The 17,497-nt window shown below is 45.7% G+C and overlaps 1 protein-coding gene and 1 long non-coding RNA gene across 8 annotated transcripts in view; one reads left to right on the forward strand and one right to left on the reverse strand.

Annotated features, from left to right (window-relative positions):
* LOC111554844 overlaps positions 1-744 on the reverse strand; it is a 3,968-nt gene extending 3,224 nt beyond the window's left edge. Inside the window, exons 1-2 of the long non-coding RNA XR_002735351.2 lie at positions 623-744; positions 167-333 (exon numbers count right to left, since the gene is read on the reverse strand). This is a non-coding gene — a long non-coding RNA (uncharacterized LOC111554844). The remainder of the gene's footprint in view (positions 1-166; positions 334-622) is intronic.
* PRKCQ (protein kinase C theta) overlaps positions 1-17,497 on the forward strand; it is a 160,029-nt gene that overhangs the window by 133,445 nt on the left and 9,087 nt on the right. For all 7 annotated transcript variants that reach the window (XM_026454801.2, XM_026454796.1, XM_026454797.1 and 4 more), the window contains 2 exons: positions 5,100-5,288; positions 16,042-16,170. In XM_026454801.2, the coding sequence (XP_026310586.1) occupies positions 5,100-5,288; positions 16,042-16,170 (318 nt within the window). The remainder of the gene's footprint in view (positions 1-5,099; positions 5,289-16,041; positions 16,171-17,497) is intronic.

The raw sequence follows: 17,497 nt of genomic DNA on the forward strand, positions 1-17,497 counted from the left end.
CACACTGGTACTGGCCCCGGGAGGTCGCTGAGTGCTGGGGCAGCACTCGCCTGGAAACCACACTGATATTGGCCCGGGGAGGTCGCTGAGTGTGGGGGCAGCACTCGCCTGGAAACCACACTGGTTTTGGCCCCGGGAGGTCCCTGAGTGTGGGGGCAGCACTCACCCAGTTGCACATGGTGGTGGCAGAGCCCCACCTGTCCAGACCCGACGTCCCAGCTCCTGAGGCTGAAGGAGAACAGATGCGGCTTGCTCCGGCATCTGGTAAAACCACCGTTCCTCTCTTGGTGCTTTCTCAGATTTCATTGTGCATTTTGAGCTGTGCCTCTGATTCTTTGGGTCAAAGCGAGGGAGGAAAAAGAACAGACGAAGAGATCACAATAAGGCGAGGTCCCAGGGCTGACAGAGAAAGGGGCCACCCTTGCTGGTGTTTCTCCACCATAGTCTCTTTAAAAATCGAGCATGGGCTGGGCACAGTGGCTCATGCCTGTAATCCCAGCACTTTGGGAGGTCAAGGCAGGCAGATCACCTGAGATCAGGAGTTTGAGACCAGCCTGTCCAAAATGGTGAAACCCTGTCTCTACTAAAAATACAAAAACTAGCTGGATGTGGTGGCACGTACCCGTAATTCCAGCTCCCCAGGAGACTGAAGTAGGAGAATCACATGAACCCGGGAGGTAGAGGTTGCAGTGAGCTGAGATCGCACCGCTGCACTCCAGCCTGGCCAACAAAGACAGACTCTGTCTAAAAAATATAAAATAAAGTAAAATAGGAAATTGAGCATGGTGTGAGCATGACAGCTTGAGGTTTAATACCAAGAGGCACATTACAATATGGAAGGAACATCACGTAGTAAAATCCTAAAAGACCAGATTCAGAACGTTGCTCTCAGCTCACTAACTAGGAGACTTTAAATAAGACCTTTGGCCTTTCTAAGCCCAGTCATCACCCCCTATACAAGAGAGATAACTGTGCCTAGCTCGGGGGGTTCTTATCGATAAAAGACATAATATCTGCAAAACTCCTAACATGTGTCAGTATTCCTGAGGTGAACACTCTGTTGCGTGTGTGAGTTTGCATTTTGCTTCTTCCTCCTAAGGTAAAACTGAATTTTTTTACTAACAGTGCCAAGCTTTAAAGGCTTAATTTGCACCACAGCTGTCTCCTGTCCTTCCAAATTTTCTTTTTGTTTGTCCTGCCAAAATGAAGTTGTTTACAAAGATATGTGGTTTCTGTTTGCTTTGTCGCCGCCTTGTGGCAAGTCTCAGAAATTGCATGTTTCCCTGGCCCAGCAAATTGAGCAAAGATTGTGTTGGGTGCATCTTAAATTTCTTTATAATTCTCCTTGGATCTACTTTCAGATGATTCCTTAAGGCAAAGTCTATTTTTTCTAAATTATAAAGTAAACTTTAGCATTGAGGTAAGAGTAGCGAGTAGCATTTTTATATTGGAAATTAGTAACAGGTTGCAAAATTCTGTTTGCAACTCGATCTTTATTTTCAGAAATAGGGACAAGCACATCATCAAAACAGATATTTATCATAGCATTTATAGTCGTCCCACAAGACGAATCATCTTGACTTTGCAACTTTTCATTGGATCCTCACAAGAAGCTTGTAAAAAGCGGGCCAGATATGATTCCTGTTTCTCACAAATTTCTCATTTGTGAAGTGAGTGGGTTAAAGGGTCCTCCTGAAACTATGCAAGAAGGGATTAAGCCAAAAGTAGAGCCCGTGACATTTTATATAGTCAGCAAAACTGTTGTGCTGCTGTTGATATTGTTCTTCTGTTTGTTTAGCAAGCCTGCCTTGGAGACACTGCGCAGCACCCCTGGACCTCACTTAGCACTGATCTGTCTCCCAGGAGGGGGCCCGGGGTGGCCAAGGGTTAGAGATGGGCTTGCCATGCACATCAATCTGTTTCATCTAAAAAAGCTCACCAACATCAAATAATGCGGCTTTCCTAGAAAATATTGGAATGCCTAGGTTTTTTTTTTTTTTTTTTTTTTTTTTTTGAGACAGAGTCTTGCTCTATCACCTAGGCTGGAGTGCGGAGGCATGATCTTGACTCACTACAGCCTCCACCTCCTGGGTTCAAGTGATTCTCCCACCTCAGCCTCCCGAGTAGCTGGGATTACAGGCATGTGCCACCACACCCAGCTAATTTCTGTGTTTTTAGTAGAGATGGGGTTTTGCCATGTTAGCCAGGCTGGTCTCAAACTCTTGACCTCAGGTGATCCACCTGCCTCAGCCTCCCAACGTGCTGGGAGAATGGCTGGAATTGCAGTGTCATTTTCTTTCCAAGGCCATCAGTGCTACAATTCTGCCACTCATTCCAAAGGCCCATTAAAGAAGGAAGAGAAAAATTATATTTGATATGAGTAGCGCCAACAACAAAATACCTTCTGCGGGTGTGTGTGTGTGTGTGTGTGTGTGTGTGTGTGTGTGTGTGTGTATTTACGTGTGTCTATTCACAGAGGCACCCAGCTAAGCCCGAACACATTACAAGGTAGAACAGATGTTCATCCCCAAAAGAGTCCGACTGTCTTGCTTTTAAGTTTAGTGCCTGAATCCTCTTACTCCTTCTCCATTTTGTTTTGGCCAAAAGCAACTTGCCTGCAACTCATCCTTGGAGCAGCAGTCATGAATTGGCAAAGATTTTTTTTTCCCTCTTTTCCATTAAAAAAATTTTATGTGCCACTACTATGTCCTAGTGTTTTGTTTTTAATTGTGGGAAAATGCACATAACATGAAATTTACCATCTGAACTATTTTTGCATACAGTTCAGTAATGTTAAAAATGGTGCCAGGCACGGTTCATCCCAGCACTTTGGAGGCCAAGGCAGGTGGATCACTTGAGGTCAGGAGTTCGAGACCAGCCTGATCAACGTGATGAAACCCCGTCTCTACCAAAAAGACAAAAATTAGCCAGGCATGGTGGCATGTACCTGTAATCCCAGCTACTTAGGAGGCCGAGGCAGGAGAATCGCTTGAACCCAGGAGGCAGAGGTTGCACTGAGCCAAGGTTGTGCTACTGCACTCCAGCCTGGGTGACAGAGCAAGACTCCATCTCAAAAATAAATAAATAATTAAAATTAAGTGTATTGTATAGCTGTGTAATCAATCTCCTTTGCAATCAATCAACCTTTCAAGAAGGTTTTCATCTTGAAAAACCAAAACTCTGTCCCCATCAAAAACTAGACCCCCATTCCCCCTCCCCACAGCTCCTGGCAACCACCATTCCACTTCCTGTCTCTAGAATTTAACTATTAGGTTGGTGCAGAAGTAATTATGGTTTTTGTCACTGAAAGTCACGGCAAAAACCTCAATTAATACTTTAGTTACCTTATATAAATGGAATCATTCAGTATTTGTCTTTCCCTGCCTGCTTATTTCACTTAGCATAATGTTATCAGATAGTGTGTGACAGGTTTCCCTTCTCCTTTAAGGCTGAATAATATTCCACTGTGTGGTTGTACCACATTTTTTTTCAATGCCTTCCCTATCCCTCCTCCCCACCCTCCACCCAGACCCTGGCAACTGCCCCTCTCAGCTTCTATAAATTCAATGTGTTTACATTTCACGTATAAATGAGATCTTGCAGTATTAGTTTTTCTGTGCCTGGCTTGCTTCACTCAACATAATGTTCTCCAGGTTCATCCATGTTGTTGCAAATGGAGATTTTCTCCTTTTTCAGCACTGATACTCCCCTGTGTATATATAGCACAGTTTCTTTATCCATTTATCCACTGATGGACACTTAGATTCCATATCTTGGCTATTGTGAATGATGCTGCAATGAGCAAGCGAGTGCAACTGTCTCCTCTACCTACTGGTTTTATTTCCATTGGTAATTTACCCACCAGCACATTTTCCTTATCTCTGCATCCATGGATGGATCCTACCATGCACCATCTCAGAGAAGCTTAGGCACAGTTTGCTGGGATGTCAGGCGCTGAGCAGAATGGCATGTGCCCTCTACCTTCCAGCGTCCAAAAAGGAATTCACTGAAAGATGAACATACAAAGCCTTTTTTGCCAGAAGAGTGGGTTGGTGAAAGGATAGAAATCTTTCAAAATCTTAGGTAGGTTTCCAGACTTTAAATCCTCCTCCCTAACAGATAGACTCAGACCCTGCTATCGAGCTGTAGGTAGCTCTGAGTGATCTCTCATTTCTAGATTTGAGTGCTTTGGGGTTTTTTTTTGTTTGTTTTTGAGATGGAGTTTCTCTCTTGTTGCTGAGGCTGTAGTGTGGTGACATGATCTTGGCTCACTGCAACCTCTACCTCCCAGGTTCAAGCAATTCTCCTGCCTCAGCTTCTCGAGTAGCTGGGATTACAAGCGCCCACCACCACGCCTGGTTAATTTTTGTATTTTTAGTAGAGATGGGGTTTCACCATGTTGGCCAGGCTGGTCTCGAACTCCCGACCTCAGGTGATCCAGTCGCCTCGGCCTCCCAAAATGCTGGGATTACAGGGGTGAGCCACTGCACCTGGCCTAGATTTGAGCACTTTGCTATCCTCGGTTCTCTTTCCTGGCACAGGACACAATTGGATTCTGCCTATCGGTGATTACAGTTGTGCCTCCTGAACTGAACGGTCATAGAGAGCCAGGCTTTAAGGAAGGGAACTGTCCAGATGGCCTCTTTGGATGCTTGATTACTACAGAGAGTTTATGTAAAGACTCAGGACAGTACAAGTCAGCAAAGCACGAAGGCTTGGTTTCGAGGCTTACACCAGAGCCCGTGAAGAACTTAGACGCGTATCGGCTTTCCTAGGTCCAATATCTGTCACCTAAGTTCTCCTGTCACTGATGGGAAAATAGAAACGAATGGCATTGTTTCATTGTTTCTTTACAACCAGAGGAAAAGTACAAATTGAAACTAAGAAGTGTTTGCTCAGACTCAAACTCAAAAATGTCAGCATTGTGTAGACATTGCTATCCAGTCATTGGCTTCTCAAGAGATAGTTTTCAGGGTGATCTTTGTTGCAACCGCACACCATCCTCCGCCATTTACTGAGTGGCCTTGGGACGCTCAGGAAGGGTCGTCACTCCTCAGCCTCATTCCTATTAATTTCGTGTCTGCCTTTTGGCTGCGCAGATCTTACTGGGTCAGCGATACAACCAATCTGTGGACTGGTGGTCCTTCGGGGTTCTCCTTTACGAGATGCTGATTGGCCAGTCGCCTTTCCACGGGCAGGACGAGGAGGAGCTCTTCCACTCCATCCGCATGGACAATCCCTTTTACCCACGGTGGCTGGAGAAGGAGGCAAAGGACCTTCTGGTGAAGGTAAGAAGTGAAGCCAAGAGTGTCTTCATAAGATGAGCATTAGGTCTTCTGGTCGGTTTTCGGTTCCTCTTAGATTCCAACTTGCACGTGGCGAACAATGATTATATGGAACTGGGTTTAAATGGGATATGCGCCATCTGTGTTTTAATAGAGGCACTAATATTATGAGCATTAAATGTCAAAAAGAGGGTAAGATAAACCCTCATGTGCGTCAGTTATAAAATAAGGGCCCAGGAACCAGTTCCATGACCTTGAATACCCTCACCTGGAGATGTAGTTGGTTCATTAAACAAGCACAGTCTGTGGCTTAAAACTCAATCTTCTAGCTACTTGGGAGGTTGAGGCAGGAGGATTGTTTGAAGTTGGGAGTTTGAGGTCAGCCTGGGCAATGTGTCGAGACCCCTGTCTCCAAAACAATGAAGAAAAAAAAAGAAAAGAAAGAAAATGGGCATTTAGGCTGGGTGCCGTAACTCACACCTGTAATCCCAGCACTTTGAGAGGCCGTGAGCGAATCACCTGAGGTCGGGAGTTCAAAACCAGCCTGACCAACATGGAGAAATCCTGTCTCTACTAAAAATACAAAATTAGCCAGGAGTAGTGGCACATGCCTGTAATCCAGCTACTCAGGAGGCCGAGGCAGGAGAAAATGGGCATTTATGTTATATAGAGGTTTTTGTTTTTTGTTTTTTGTTTTTTTAACTCAGTCTTTTGTTTCCCTTAGTTCTTTATTAGAAATATTCAGTCCGGTTCATCTTCCCCTGCCTCTGGTTGAAAACTTGGACAGGATGTATGACTCTTAGATATTGGCCTACTTTTAGATAAAAGACAACCTGTTATCACTCTTATGTTATGAAACACTGTCTCAGTGGGACAATTAAAACCATCCAGTCCAATATATTATTCATCACATAATTTTTTTTTTTTTTTGAGACAGAGTCTCACTCCCTCACCCAGGCTGGAGTGCAGTGGCATGATCTCAGCTCATAGCAACTTCCACCTCCCGGGTTAAAGCGATTCTCCTGCCTCAGCTTCCTGAGTAGCTGGGATTACAGGTGTGCACCACCACACTTAGCTAAATTTTTGTATTTTTAGTAGAGGCAGGGTTTCACCATGTTGGCCAGGCTGGTCTCGAACTCCTGACCTCAAGGGATCTGCTTGCCTCGGCCTCCCAAAGTGCTGGGACTACAGATGTGAGCCACCATGCCCAGCCTCATCACATAAATTTTAGTTTTAAATCTGGGATTCCAGCTTCCTTCCCTCTGCTCGGAGCTCATGATTGGCAGCTGCTCACTCCTGGAGGAGACAGTGCTGTCCCGCTCTCGCTGACTGTGTTCTTGTTCTCTTCCTGCCTAACTCCTGAGTTTCTGCTTCAGACCTTACCGGGTAGAAGCCGAGAGAGGAAGGAGGATGAGCACAAAGGACAGTTCTTATTCAGCTGGTGGCCTCCTACCCCTGAACTGGAGGATGGCTGACGCTGAGACTTCAGTGAGGCACTCTGTTAGGTTCTGCAGAAATACTTATCCTTGCAGACGTGTTTGGCTGAAACCCTTGAGATACAGGCATTCAATCCAGTCCCTAGCCTACATACTGTACCAAAGCTGATTCTGCAAGACTCTCTCACTGTTGGTTTCCTGCCCAGCAGATTGTCTTGAGCAGTGTACTAGTCTGTTGTCATGCTGCTGTAAGGACATACCTCATACTGGGTAATTTATAAAGGAAAGAGGTTTAACTGACTCACAGTTCTGCATGGCTGGGGAGGTCTCAGGAAACTTACAATCATGGCAGAGGGCACCTCTTCACAGGGCAGCAGGAGAGAGAATGAGGGTCAAGCGGGAAGGGGGAAACCGCTTATGAAACTATACTCTCACTGTCATGAGAACAGCATGGGGGGGAACCGCCCCCATGATTCAATCACCTCCCATCGGGTCCCTCCCATGATGCATGGGGATGATAGGGTTATAATTCAAGATGAGATTTTGGGTGGGGACACAAAGCCAAACCCATATCAGCCAGTACAATTGACCTTTGAACAGCTCGGCAGTTAGAGGAGCCAACCTCCTATGCAATGACAAATTTGCATATAGCCTTTGAGTCCCCAAACTTAACCACCAATAGCCTACTGTTGACCAGAAGTCTTACCAATAACATGAAGTCAATTAACACATGTGTTGCCTGTTATATGTATGATATACTGTATTCTTGCAATCTAGGAAGCTAGAGAAAAGAAAATTTTGTTAAGAAAATTAAAAGAAAAATGTGTTTACTATTCATTAAGTGGAAGTGGATCATCATAAATATCTTCATCCTCATTGTCTTCATGTTGAGAGGGCTGAGGAAGAGGGGGTGTTGGTCTTGCTGTCTTAGGAGCAGCAGAGGCAAAAGAGGTGGAGGAGGTGGAAGGGAGGCAGGAGAGGCAGGCACACTCAGTATAAATTTGATTGAAAAAATCTACATATTAGTGGACCAGTGCAGTTCAAATCCAGGTTCACCAAGGGTCAACTGTACTTAAAATACCTACAGGCCAGCTGTCCCCAACCTGCCCTACCTACTGTCCACTGGAAATATTGTTGACTTCTTCACTCTAACAAACTCTGAGAGTGCAGGCTATTACCACCTTAGCAGCAATCTCCAGAATTCACCATCAAAACAGAATTCAGCGTCCCATCCGTGGTAGCTCAGGATCCATCGAGAATATAGGCACAGTATTACCAATGGAAACTGGATTCTGAGAATCACAAGGTGTGAGCCAGGCGCTCCCAAGGCAAACCCATGTGGAGACATAGGAACATCTGAGAGCCATCATGAAAGCTCTGGACTCTAGACAGACTCAGAGTTGGCCTTTTTTGAGGATGCGAAATTCTCTCCACAGTGTATGAGTGTAGCAAGTTGTAGAATCAAATTAATCATGTCAATACAACATGCTAAATACATAGAAGAATAATAAGGACCTACATATACTGAGCTGTTGCAGCAAATATTTGGATCAAAGAGACCCACCACTGTAATCAAGAGCCTAGCACATCTAGATCGGGTGTGGTGGCTCATGCCTGGAATCCTAGCACTTTGAAAGGCTAAGGTGGGAGGATTGCTTGAGCAATCCAAAATTCGAGACCAGCCTGGGCAACATGGCGAGACCCCATCTCTACAAAAAAATATAGAAATTAGCCAGGTGTGGTGGCTGACGCCTATGGTCTCAGCTACTCAGGAGGCTGAGATGGGAGGATCACTTGAGCCCACAAGGTGGAGGTTGCAATGAGCTGTGATCACACCACTGCACTCCAGCCTAGGTGACAGAGTAAGACCCTGTCCCCCCCTCAAAAAAAAAAAGGATTCTAGCAAATCTAAAGGAAGTGGACCAAGAATGCAGGTGTTTTAGAAGAAACATTGTTTTGATTTCTGGCATTTCATATGTCAGCTGGTTAAAAAATAATCATCATTTAGAGAAATAATTTTTAGCCTTGTTCATGCTATATTGAAAATGGGAATAGGAGAAGATCCTTTGACATTGGAAGCTATCCACGGGTTCTAAATTAAAAACTAGAAAAATATTAGCAGGCTTATCTTTTTTCACCAATCTACTTTTTTGCCTTTGAAGAAGGACTTAGAATTAAATGTAAAGGGAATACACTTCCACCTCGCTAATAAAAGTGACAACTTGTCTTGGGCATTAGAAACTTGGAGGCAACTCCAGGGCTCTCCCTGGAAAATCAAGATCTTGAATCTGAGAAGTGCTGACAAAGCCCTCACAAGATCCCCAGCCCAAGGGTAAAGGAACAAGGTGTTTAAAAATTTGAGACACTTCCATTCAGCTTTCACTTTCTGACTGTGATCCAAACAAGCAATAGCTTAGAAAACTCCCTCCACAACCAATTAGAGGCACTTTTAATGACCAAACACAGATAAAATGAAAGCTAATCTCAAAATTAACCAATTTTTTTTAAAAAGGCTGACAACAGTAAAAATAAGTTAGTGGGGACTGGGCAAGGTGGCTCACCCCTGTAATCCCACCACTTTGGGAGGCCGAGATGGGCGGATCACGAGGTCAGGAGATCCAGACCATCCTGGCTTACATGGTGAAACCCTGCCTCTACTAAAAATACTGAAAAATTAGCCAGGCGTTGTGGCGGTCACCTGTGGTCCCAGCTACTCGGGAGGCTGAGGCAGGAGAATGGCGTGAACCCGGGAGGCAGAGCTTGCAGTGAGCCGAGATCACGCCACTGCACTCCAGCCTGGGCGACAGAGAGAGACTCCGTCTCAAAAAAATAATAATAATAAGTTAGTGGGATCTGGATATTAAGTTATTTTATATAAAGGCAGGTTCAAACGTTATTACGATTGCTACATTTGTAGCAATCAATGTAGCAATCGTAATCATGAACTCAGTGTGAAATGTGTCAGCTTGGGCTCCATAACAAGACACCACAGATTGAGTGGGTTAAACAACAGACGTTTCTTTCTCACAGTTTTAGAGGCTGAAAGTCCAAAATTAAGGTCCAGCAGCGTCAGTTCCTGATGAGGACTCTTTTCCTGGCTGGTAGACAGCTACCTTCTTGTTGTGTCCTTACGGCAGAGAGAGAGAAACTCTGGTCTCTCTCTCATATGAGACTTCTAGCCCTGTTGGATCAGGACCTTACCCCATGACCTCATTTAACTCTAATTATCTCCAGAAAGGCCTTACCTACAGTTACATGGTGGGCTGGGGCACCCACATGTGCATTTTGAGGGGATGCCGTTCAGTCCAAAGCATGAGGCTGCACTGCAAAGCCTGGGCCAGCAAAACCTACTGGAAAAAAGTGAGCACAAGGCTTGGTCTGTGCAACCCAAGGCGTGAGGGCACCTCCAGACTCAGGGGCTGCCTCCAAGTGAGTCCCAAGGTGGGGGTCCTGGAGGGAGAGTCATGATCCCTCAACACCCCTCATGGCCCATAAATGCCAGCCTCCCCCTGTGCTTCCCAAATCCAGCCTACCCTGAGGATCTGCAATGCTTCGGGCCAGGACGGAGGATGAAGGAGGGGCAGAGGTAAGCAGAAGAAACTCCGTGGAGAGAACTTGGAAGTGATGATTTCCAAGGAGAGAAAGATTGGGTGGGAGGAAAGGATTCCTTCCAGTTGGAGGAGAAAAGGTGAAAAGCCGTGTGCTGGAATCCTACTCAGCAATGAAAAGGAACACAGTATTGATCTATAAAACAACTCAAGGCATTGTGCTGAGTGCACAAAGCCAATCTCAAAAGACCACATAGTCTCTGAGTCCTCTGAGTCCACTGACATAACTTCATTGAAATGGCAACACCATAGAAATGGAAGTCAGATTAGTGGTTGCCTGGGGTTAGGGTGCTGGGGACAGGAGGGTGGGCGTGACTCTCAGGCTGCAGCACCCACAGATCTTTGCAGTGATGGAACAGTTCGTATCTTGCCTGGCATGGAGGTTGCCCATATCTGCACATGGGATAAAATGGCATAAGTAGTATACACACACATGGTACTGGTGCCAGCTCCTAATCTTATGCTATCATTATGTGAGATGCAATCATTGGGAGAAATAGGGTGAAGGGCACCCAGGACATCTCTGTACTGTCTTATCAACCTCCTGTGAATCTATAATTATTTAAAAACAAAACTAAATCTAAAGCTAAATGCCTTGCAAACACCAAAACAGAAAGTCATCTGCAGAGTTTCAGTGGCAAGAGAAAGAGTTGCCACAAGAGAAGAAAATAAATTTGGTTGAATAGAGCAGAAACTGAGATAACAAAGGATAAAGAAGAAAACAGGAGGACTGGTGGGTGAAAGAGGTCCTTTTCTTTTTTAAGACAGAGTCTCGCTCTGTCACCCAGGCTGGAGTGCAGTGGCGCAATCTCAGCTCACTGTAGCCTGTGCTTCCCAGGCTCAAGCGATTCTCCAGCCCCAGCCTTCCACGAAGCTGGGACTACAGGTGCGTGCCACTGACACCCAGATGATTTTTATATTTTTTGTAGAGACGGGTTTTGCCATGTTCCCCAGGCTAGTCTCAAACTCTGGAGCTCAAAGCAATCTGCCCGCCTCAGCCTCCCAAAGTGCTGGCATGAGCCACCATTCTCAGTCAAAAGAGGTTCTAAATGAAGCTTGTCCAACCCATGCCCTGCGTACAGCCCAGGATGGCTTTGGATGCAGCCCAACACAGATGGCTAAACTTTCTTAAGACATGATGACATTTTTTGTGATTTTTGTTTTAGTTCATCAGCTATTGTTAGTGTTAGTGTATTTTATGTGTGGCCCAAGACAATTCTTCTTCCAATGTGGCCCAGGGAAGCCAAGAGATTGGACACCCCTTTTCTAAGTTGACATAGATGAGTTTGGACTTGTTATTTCCCACGTGAGTTAGTAAAACTTCCATGAACCTTCCCTTACATTCTTGCAGTTGGGCTGATAAAATTAATTTCCATTATGCAATCTGCTGCCCATAAACTGGCTTCCAGCTTTATCTCTATTCCTATTTTGCTTTGATCCAACAGTCCCCACATTCTTGAGCCCCATTTGTTACAAAAGTAAAAGGTAATGCCATTTCCCAGAAATGTCCTCTAGGGAATTCGACAAAATGTCATGAAACCCAGAAGTCATAGGTCCTCTGGAAAAGCTGAGGATAGCAGCATTTCGTGGCATCTGTGACAGCAGCAATGCCAGACCTGTCACCGTTGGCCCTCCTAGGGCATGGATGCATGTCGTGCACTGAACAATTGCACACTGGGAGAGGCTGTGCTCCGGCAAGAATTCCAGTGGGGACACTGCTGTCCAGTTGATGATTGCCAAAGAAACACCCTTTACTTCCTCATTTATCCATCCAGGATGTGCTGTCCATTTGTTTGAAAATGATGGGAAACTAAATGATCTGGAACATAAATATCTCTCCCTTTCACAGAAAGACATATCTGCGGAGTGACTGAAGAGGGAAGGCAGGTTCCAGGTATAATCTGTCAGCGCTGCTGCTGGCTGTCCTCCACAGCCTGGAGCTGCTTTCTTGCACAGACTGTCCAATAAACTTAAACAAATTTCAGCTACATCCTGGCTATTTTTTCCCATCAATATAAACCTACATCCTGACAGCTTTTATGAACAAAACCAAGTCTTCAAGAATTTTATTTCCTCAGTGCAGCTTTCCAGGGGCGGAGCTTCCAGCCTGACCCCGGTCCTGTGAGGTCACCTGTCATCCTGAGGACCTCAGTGGGTCGAGTGGCTGCAGGGCAGAACATATACTAATTTGCCATTCTGTGCAAAACTGGAAAGAATATTGAAGCTCAGAGCTGGAGACTGTATGCTCTTCTCATTACACATTTTATTTTTTTAAATATATTTTTAAAATTTGCAGGTAAACATCCAAGCTCAGAAGGCCCATTGACATGATCCTCTTGGTACACATGCCACATGTTCACTGGAAGAAATAGAATAGAAAACATAGCCTGCAGCACACATGGCCCAGGCAGCTACTTGCAGCCTACTTTGCTGACGCATCTCATTAGAACAACATGAGCGAGGTTTTGGCCTCTTCCTGAGACACTTATGCTGTCTATCTCATCTCGTTTCATCCAAATGTCCTTAAGAAGCAGAGATCAATCATTTAGTATCATTGTTTCAGGAGAAGGGATATAGGGCAAGTCACATATTCCTTTTGCTTCCTTTTTTTTTTTTTTTTTCTTGAAAGAGTCTTGCTTTATCACCAGGCTGGAGTGCAGTGGTGCAATCTCGGCTCACTACACCCTCCACCTCCCAGGTTCAAAAAATCTCCTGCCTCAGCCTCCCGTGTGGCTGGGGTTACAGGCATCTGCCACCACACCCAGCTAATTTTCGTATTTTTAGTAGAGATGGGGTTTCACTATGTTGGCCAGGCTGGTCTCGAACTCCTGACCTCAAGTTATCCACCTACCTCAGCCTCCTGAAGTGCTGGCATTACAGGCATGAGCTGCTGTGCCCAGCCTCTCTTTGCTTCTAAAACCACAATCAGCTTTTCCATGTGATGACTCCTGCTGTTTTATAGTTTGTATAAATGTATGGGGTGCAGGTGTCATTTCGTTACATGCATGGATTGCACTGTGGTGAAGCCGGGCTTTTAGTACCCACTTCATTTTCTGAGTCTACAGAAAAATATATCTTACTGTGAACTTGGTGCTTCTTTTCTATGCTGAAAAGAGGCAACCGAGATAAAATGAGGATAGAAGATGCGTGGTCTGCAGATAAACCAAGTGGAAAGACAGCTTATTCACTTCCTCAGCAGGCGTCTACTGAGCATCTATGTTGTGCACGGCACTATGCTAGCTTCTGTAAGGAATAGACATGTCAATGGTGCCCGGCCTCCAGAGCTTACAGTCTAATAGGAAAGAAGATAACCTTGAAAAAAAGATACAATGTGCTAATTCTCCAGTGGAGGGAAGATGTTGTGTGGTGCCCACATGAGAGATTATCCATCAGGATGAGTGGGAAGGAGGCCGCTTGTCATCAAAGTGCATAGCTCCTTTGAGGTTCAGCTTCCTCAGTTGACAACTGGGATGACAAATTTGTTTTTCTTAGAATTTGTTTTAAAATCACGGAGGCATCTGGCACAGTGCCTGCCTCTCAAAGAACATTGCTTGGAGTAGATGATGTATCAATCTTAAGAATCATGAAAGATGTGAATGATGTATGATGGTGTAATCAATTCTGAATATGACTTGAACAGAAGAGAGAGAGCTCCCTGTCGGTGGAGGTAATCAAAGAAAGTTTCACAAGGAAAAGGGGGTGAAAGCTGAGCCCTGAAAGATAGGGCAGAATTTAAAGATGAGGGGAGGGAAACGGGAGTTGACTAGAGGAGGGTATCTCATGGCAAGATGGAAATGTCATTAGTGAGGGACGGAGACAGGAAGGCAGGTGGCGTTTTCGGTGAGCAGGAATGTCTGGACTGGAGAGGGTCCGGGGAATGGAAGGTCCTGTGAGTCAGCGTCAGACTGCAGAGAGCCTCGAATGCCAGCTGAGGGCCCGAGGATGTCAGAACTCAGCAGACCTTAGAGATCACCTTGTCTAGCCCTTCATTTACACACGAGGAAACTGACTCAGAAAACTTACCCGAGGCGACGTGGGTAGTCAGTCTCTCGGATGACTGTCATGTTATTTCCACCATGTACTGGCTTTCTAATTGGGTACTTCGGAACCCCAAGTTTCCCTAGAGAGTCCTCAGTGGCCCCCACATAGTAAGCGGGACAGAGGAAGTTGAGACTGTGCCAAGGATTTGTCAGTCAGATACACTGGGTGATTGCCCAAACATTTCACCCGGGACTTCAAAAGAGATTCTCCTACTCTCTTAAAAAAGGGAGAAAACTTCACTTTACAATAGCATGTTGTTTGGTCTTTACATTGTTTTGGAAGAAGAGAGCCTTTGAAGATTTTCAAGTATTAAGATAATATAAGTGAAGCACTATTTCAGAACATGCAGGCTGGCTATGTTTATGAGCAGTAAAAGCAAGAGACCCTTGCAACTGAGGTGTGAATGGAGGTCAAGCCCTTGTGAAAGCCTCCTGGAAAATCACTGCATTCCACCAACATTTCTGTTTTAAAGAAACTTAGGCTCCTTAAAATGCCCTATAACTCGTGGTTACTTCATAAATAAACATCTAGCTGATGTAAGAATAACCGGTAACTATTCCAGACACCCAGGGGAACTGTTACTTTTCTAAGTTAATGTTTAGACTCTCCTGTTTCTTAATGCCCTTGACAGGTTTTATTTAAGTTTGAAAAATATCCAAGTTTCTTTCCTGTCTTGCCAGTGTTCATTTTGAAAGAACAGGAGAAGGAACGGCGCAAAGAGGAATGTACGTTTGTGCCAGCTCAGAAATTATTAGATGGACCTTGAATTAAATATTACTCCTCCAGCAGGTTTGCAGGAGCTGAGGGTAATTCTCTTCACTCAGATGCCTTGTAGAGTCCAAAGCTGACTGCTAGGACTAGTTTCTATTATACCTGAGTCCCCACAATGCTGGAATCATTCTAAGAATGCAGCTTTGTAAGAAATGAGACTCGATTGATGGATAATCGATCAAATGACAAATAAATTATCACTGACTCTATGCTGTTGGGTTTAACAGACCAGGAGTTATAGTGCACACATGCATGCGTGTGTGTGCGTGTGATCATGTACATGTGTGTATATGCGTGTGTATGGCTGTCCGTGTGCACGGGCTCACATTTGTGTGTGTGTCAGTGTGTATGTGTTCATGTCTGTATGCATTTATATACACCTGTCTGCATGTGTATGCACGTGTGTGTTCATGTGTATGTATGTCTGTGCGCATGCTCACATTTGTGTGTGTGCCAGTGTGTGTATGTGTTTATGTCCATGTGTGTATGCCATCACATATGCCTGTCTGTGTGCATATGTGTGTGTGTGTGTGTGTGTGTGTTGTTGTCTCATTAATCATCACATCAGCCCTGTGAGGAGGGCACTTGGCTCACTCTACAGGTGAGGAAACTCACTCAGGTCTGTCAGTTGCCTGAGGTCCCATCAATAACATGGGGCAAAGCCTGTTTCCAATCAGGTCTATGCACCTCAGAAGATAACGTGTCAGGCTCCAGCAAATTTAGAAAGGCTCCTTCAAGGGAGAGTGTCAGGACCAGGTTGACTTTAGTCAGTCCTGATGAAGGTGAGTAGAAACATGAGGTTAGAATAGAAGGGGCTGGTGCACTGGGAAGCACCACGCCCTCCTGACGCAAAAGGCTCATCCCTGGAGACCTCAGTGCTCCTCCTCTGCTCCCTTTCAGCTCTTTGTGCGAGAACCTGAGAAGAGGCTGGGCGTGAGGGGAGACATCCGCCAGCACCCTTTGTTTCGAGAGATCAACTGGGAGGAACTTGAACGGAAGGAGATTGACCCCCCGTTCCGGCCGAAAGTGGTAAGGACTTGCTCATGGGCCGCTTGGTGTCAGCCACTCTCCCTCCACTCAGGGCCATCTGCTTGTCCAAGTCACCGCAGCTGCCCACCCCTGCCGGAGCCCCAACTCCCCACCGGCCCCAGTCTCCAGGAGGAATACACTTCTCTAATACATGTCACTGGGCTGGTGGGGCAGGGAGGGGAGGTCACTCTTGTTTGCAAAATTTAACCTCTGTCATCAACATGCACCTGCATGAAGAATGGATTGCTGTGTGCCCGTGCCTTAGGTTGAGTATGAATTTGTGAGGATGACTGTTAAACAAGACGGAGTTTTGCACATGACACATACCTACTTAATGGTCCAGTCTGGGTAACCCAAACTCGGACATAAACCCTGCATCCTACATCAGGAATTTTGAAGCTGCTTTTTCCACGATGTTTATTAAAGTATCTGTAAAGTGCTCATGTAATTACATTTCCTGACGATCGTTAGGTGTTCTTTGGTTTAAGGGATAAACTAACTAAATTGGTGCTTTAAAAAAGATAGGTCTGTACATTCCACCTCATATCTGTCCTCACTGGCAAAAGTCATTAAGCTACATCAGCAAAGGCAGAATGACCTGGTTTACCTGCGAGATGGGCCACCATAAAGTGAAATCAAAAATAAAGCAAGGGAGGGAGGTGGAGGAAGATGGCCGAATAGGAACAGCTCCAGTCTCCAACTCCCAGCGCGAGAGACACAGAAGACAGGTGATTTCTGCATTTTCAACTGAGGTACTGGGGTCATCTCACTAGGGAGTGCCAGACAATCGCCTGGTCAGCTGCTGCAGCCCGACCAGCGAGAGCTAAAGCAGGGCGAGGCATCACCTCACCTGGGAAGCGCAAGGGGGAAGGGAATCCCTTTTCCTAGCCAGGGGAACTGAGACACACAACACCTGGAAAATCGGGTAACTCCCACCCCAATACTGCGCTTTAAGCAAACGGGCACACCAGGAGATTATATCCCACACCTGGCTGGGAGGGTCCCACGCTCACGGAGCCTCGTTGCTAGCACAGCAGTCTGCGATCTAACAGCAAGGCAGCAGCAAGGCTGGGGGAGGGGCGCCCGCCATTGCTGAGGCTTAAGTAGGTAAACAAAGCCGCTGGGAAGCTCGAACTGGGTGGAGCTCACAGCAGCTCAAGGAAACCTGCCTGTCTCTGTAGACTCCACCTCTGGGGACAGGGCACAGCTAAACAACAACAACAACAAAAAAAAGCAGCAGATACCTCTGCAGAAACAAAAGACTCTGTCTGACAGCTTTCAAGAGAGCAGTGGATCTCCCAACACAGAGGTTGAGATCTGAGAAGGG

The sequence above is a fragment of the Piliocolobus tephrosceles genome, chromosome 9 (genome assembly GCF_002776525.5).
Source record: "Piliocolobus tephrosceles isolate RC106 chromosome 9, ASM277652v3, whole genome shotgun sequence".
Classification (NCBI taxonomy): domain Eukaryota; kingdom Metazoa; phylum Chordata; class Mammalia; order Primates; family Cercopithecidae; genus Piliocolobus; species Piliocolobus tephrosceles.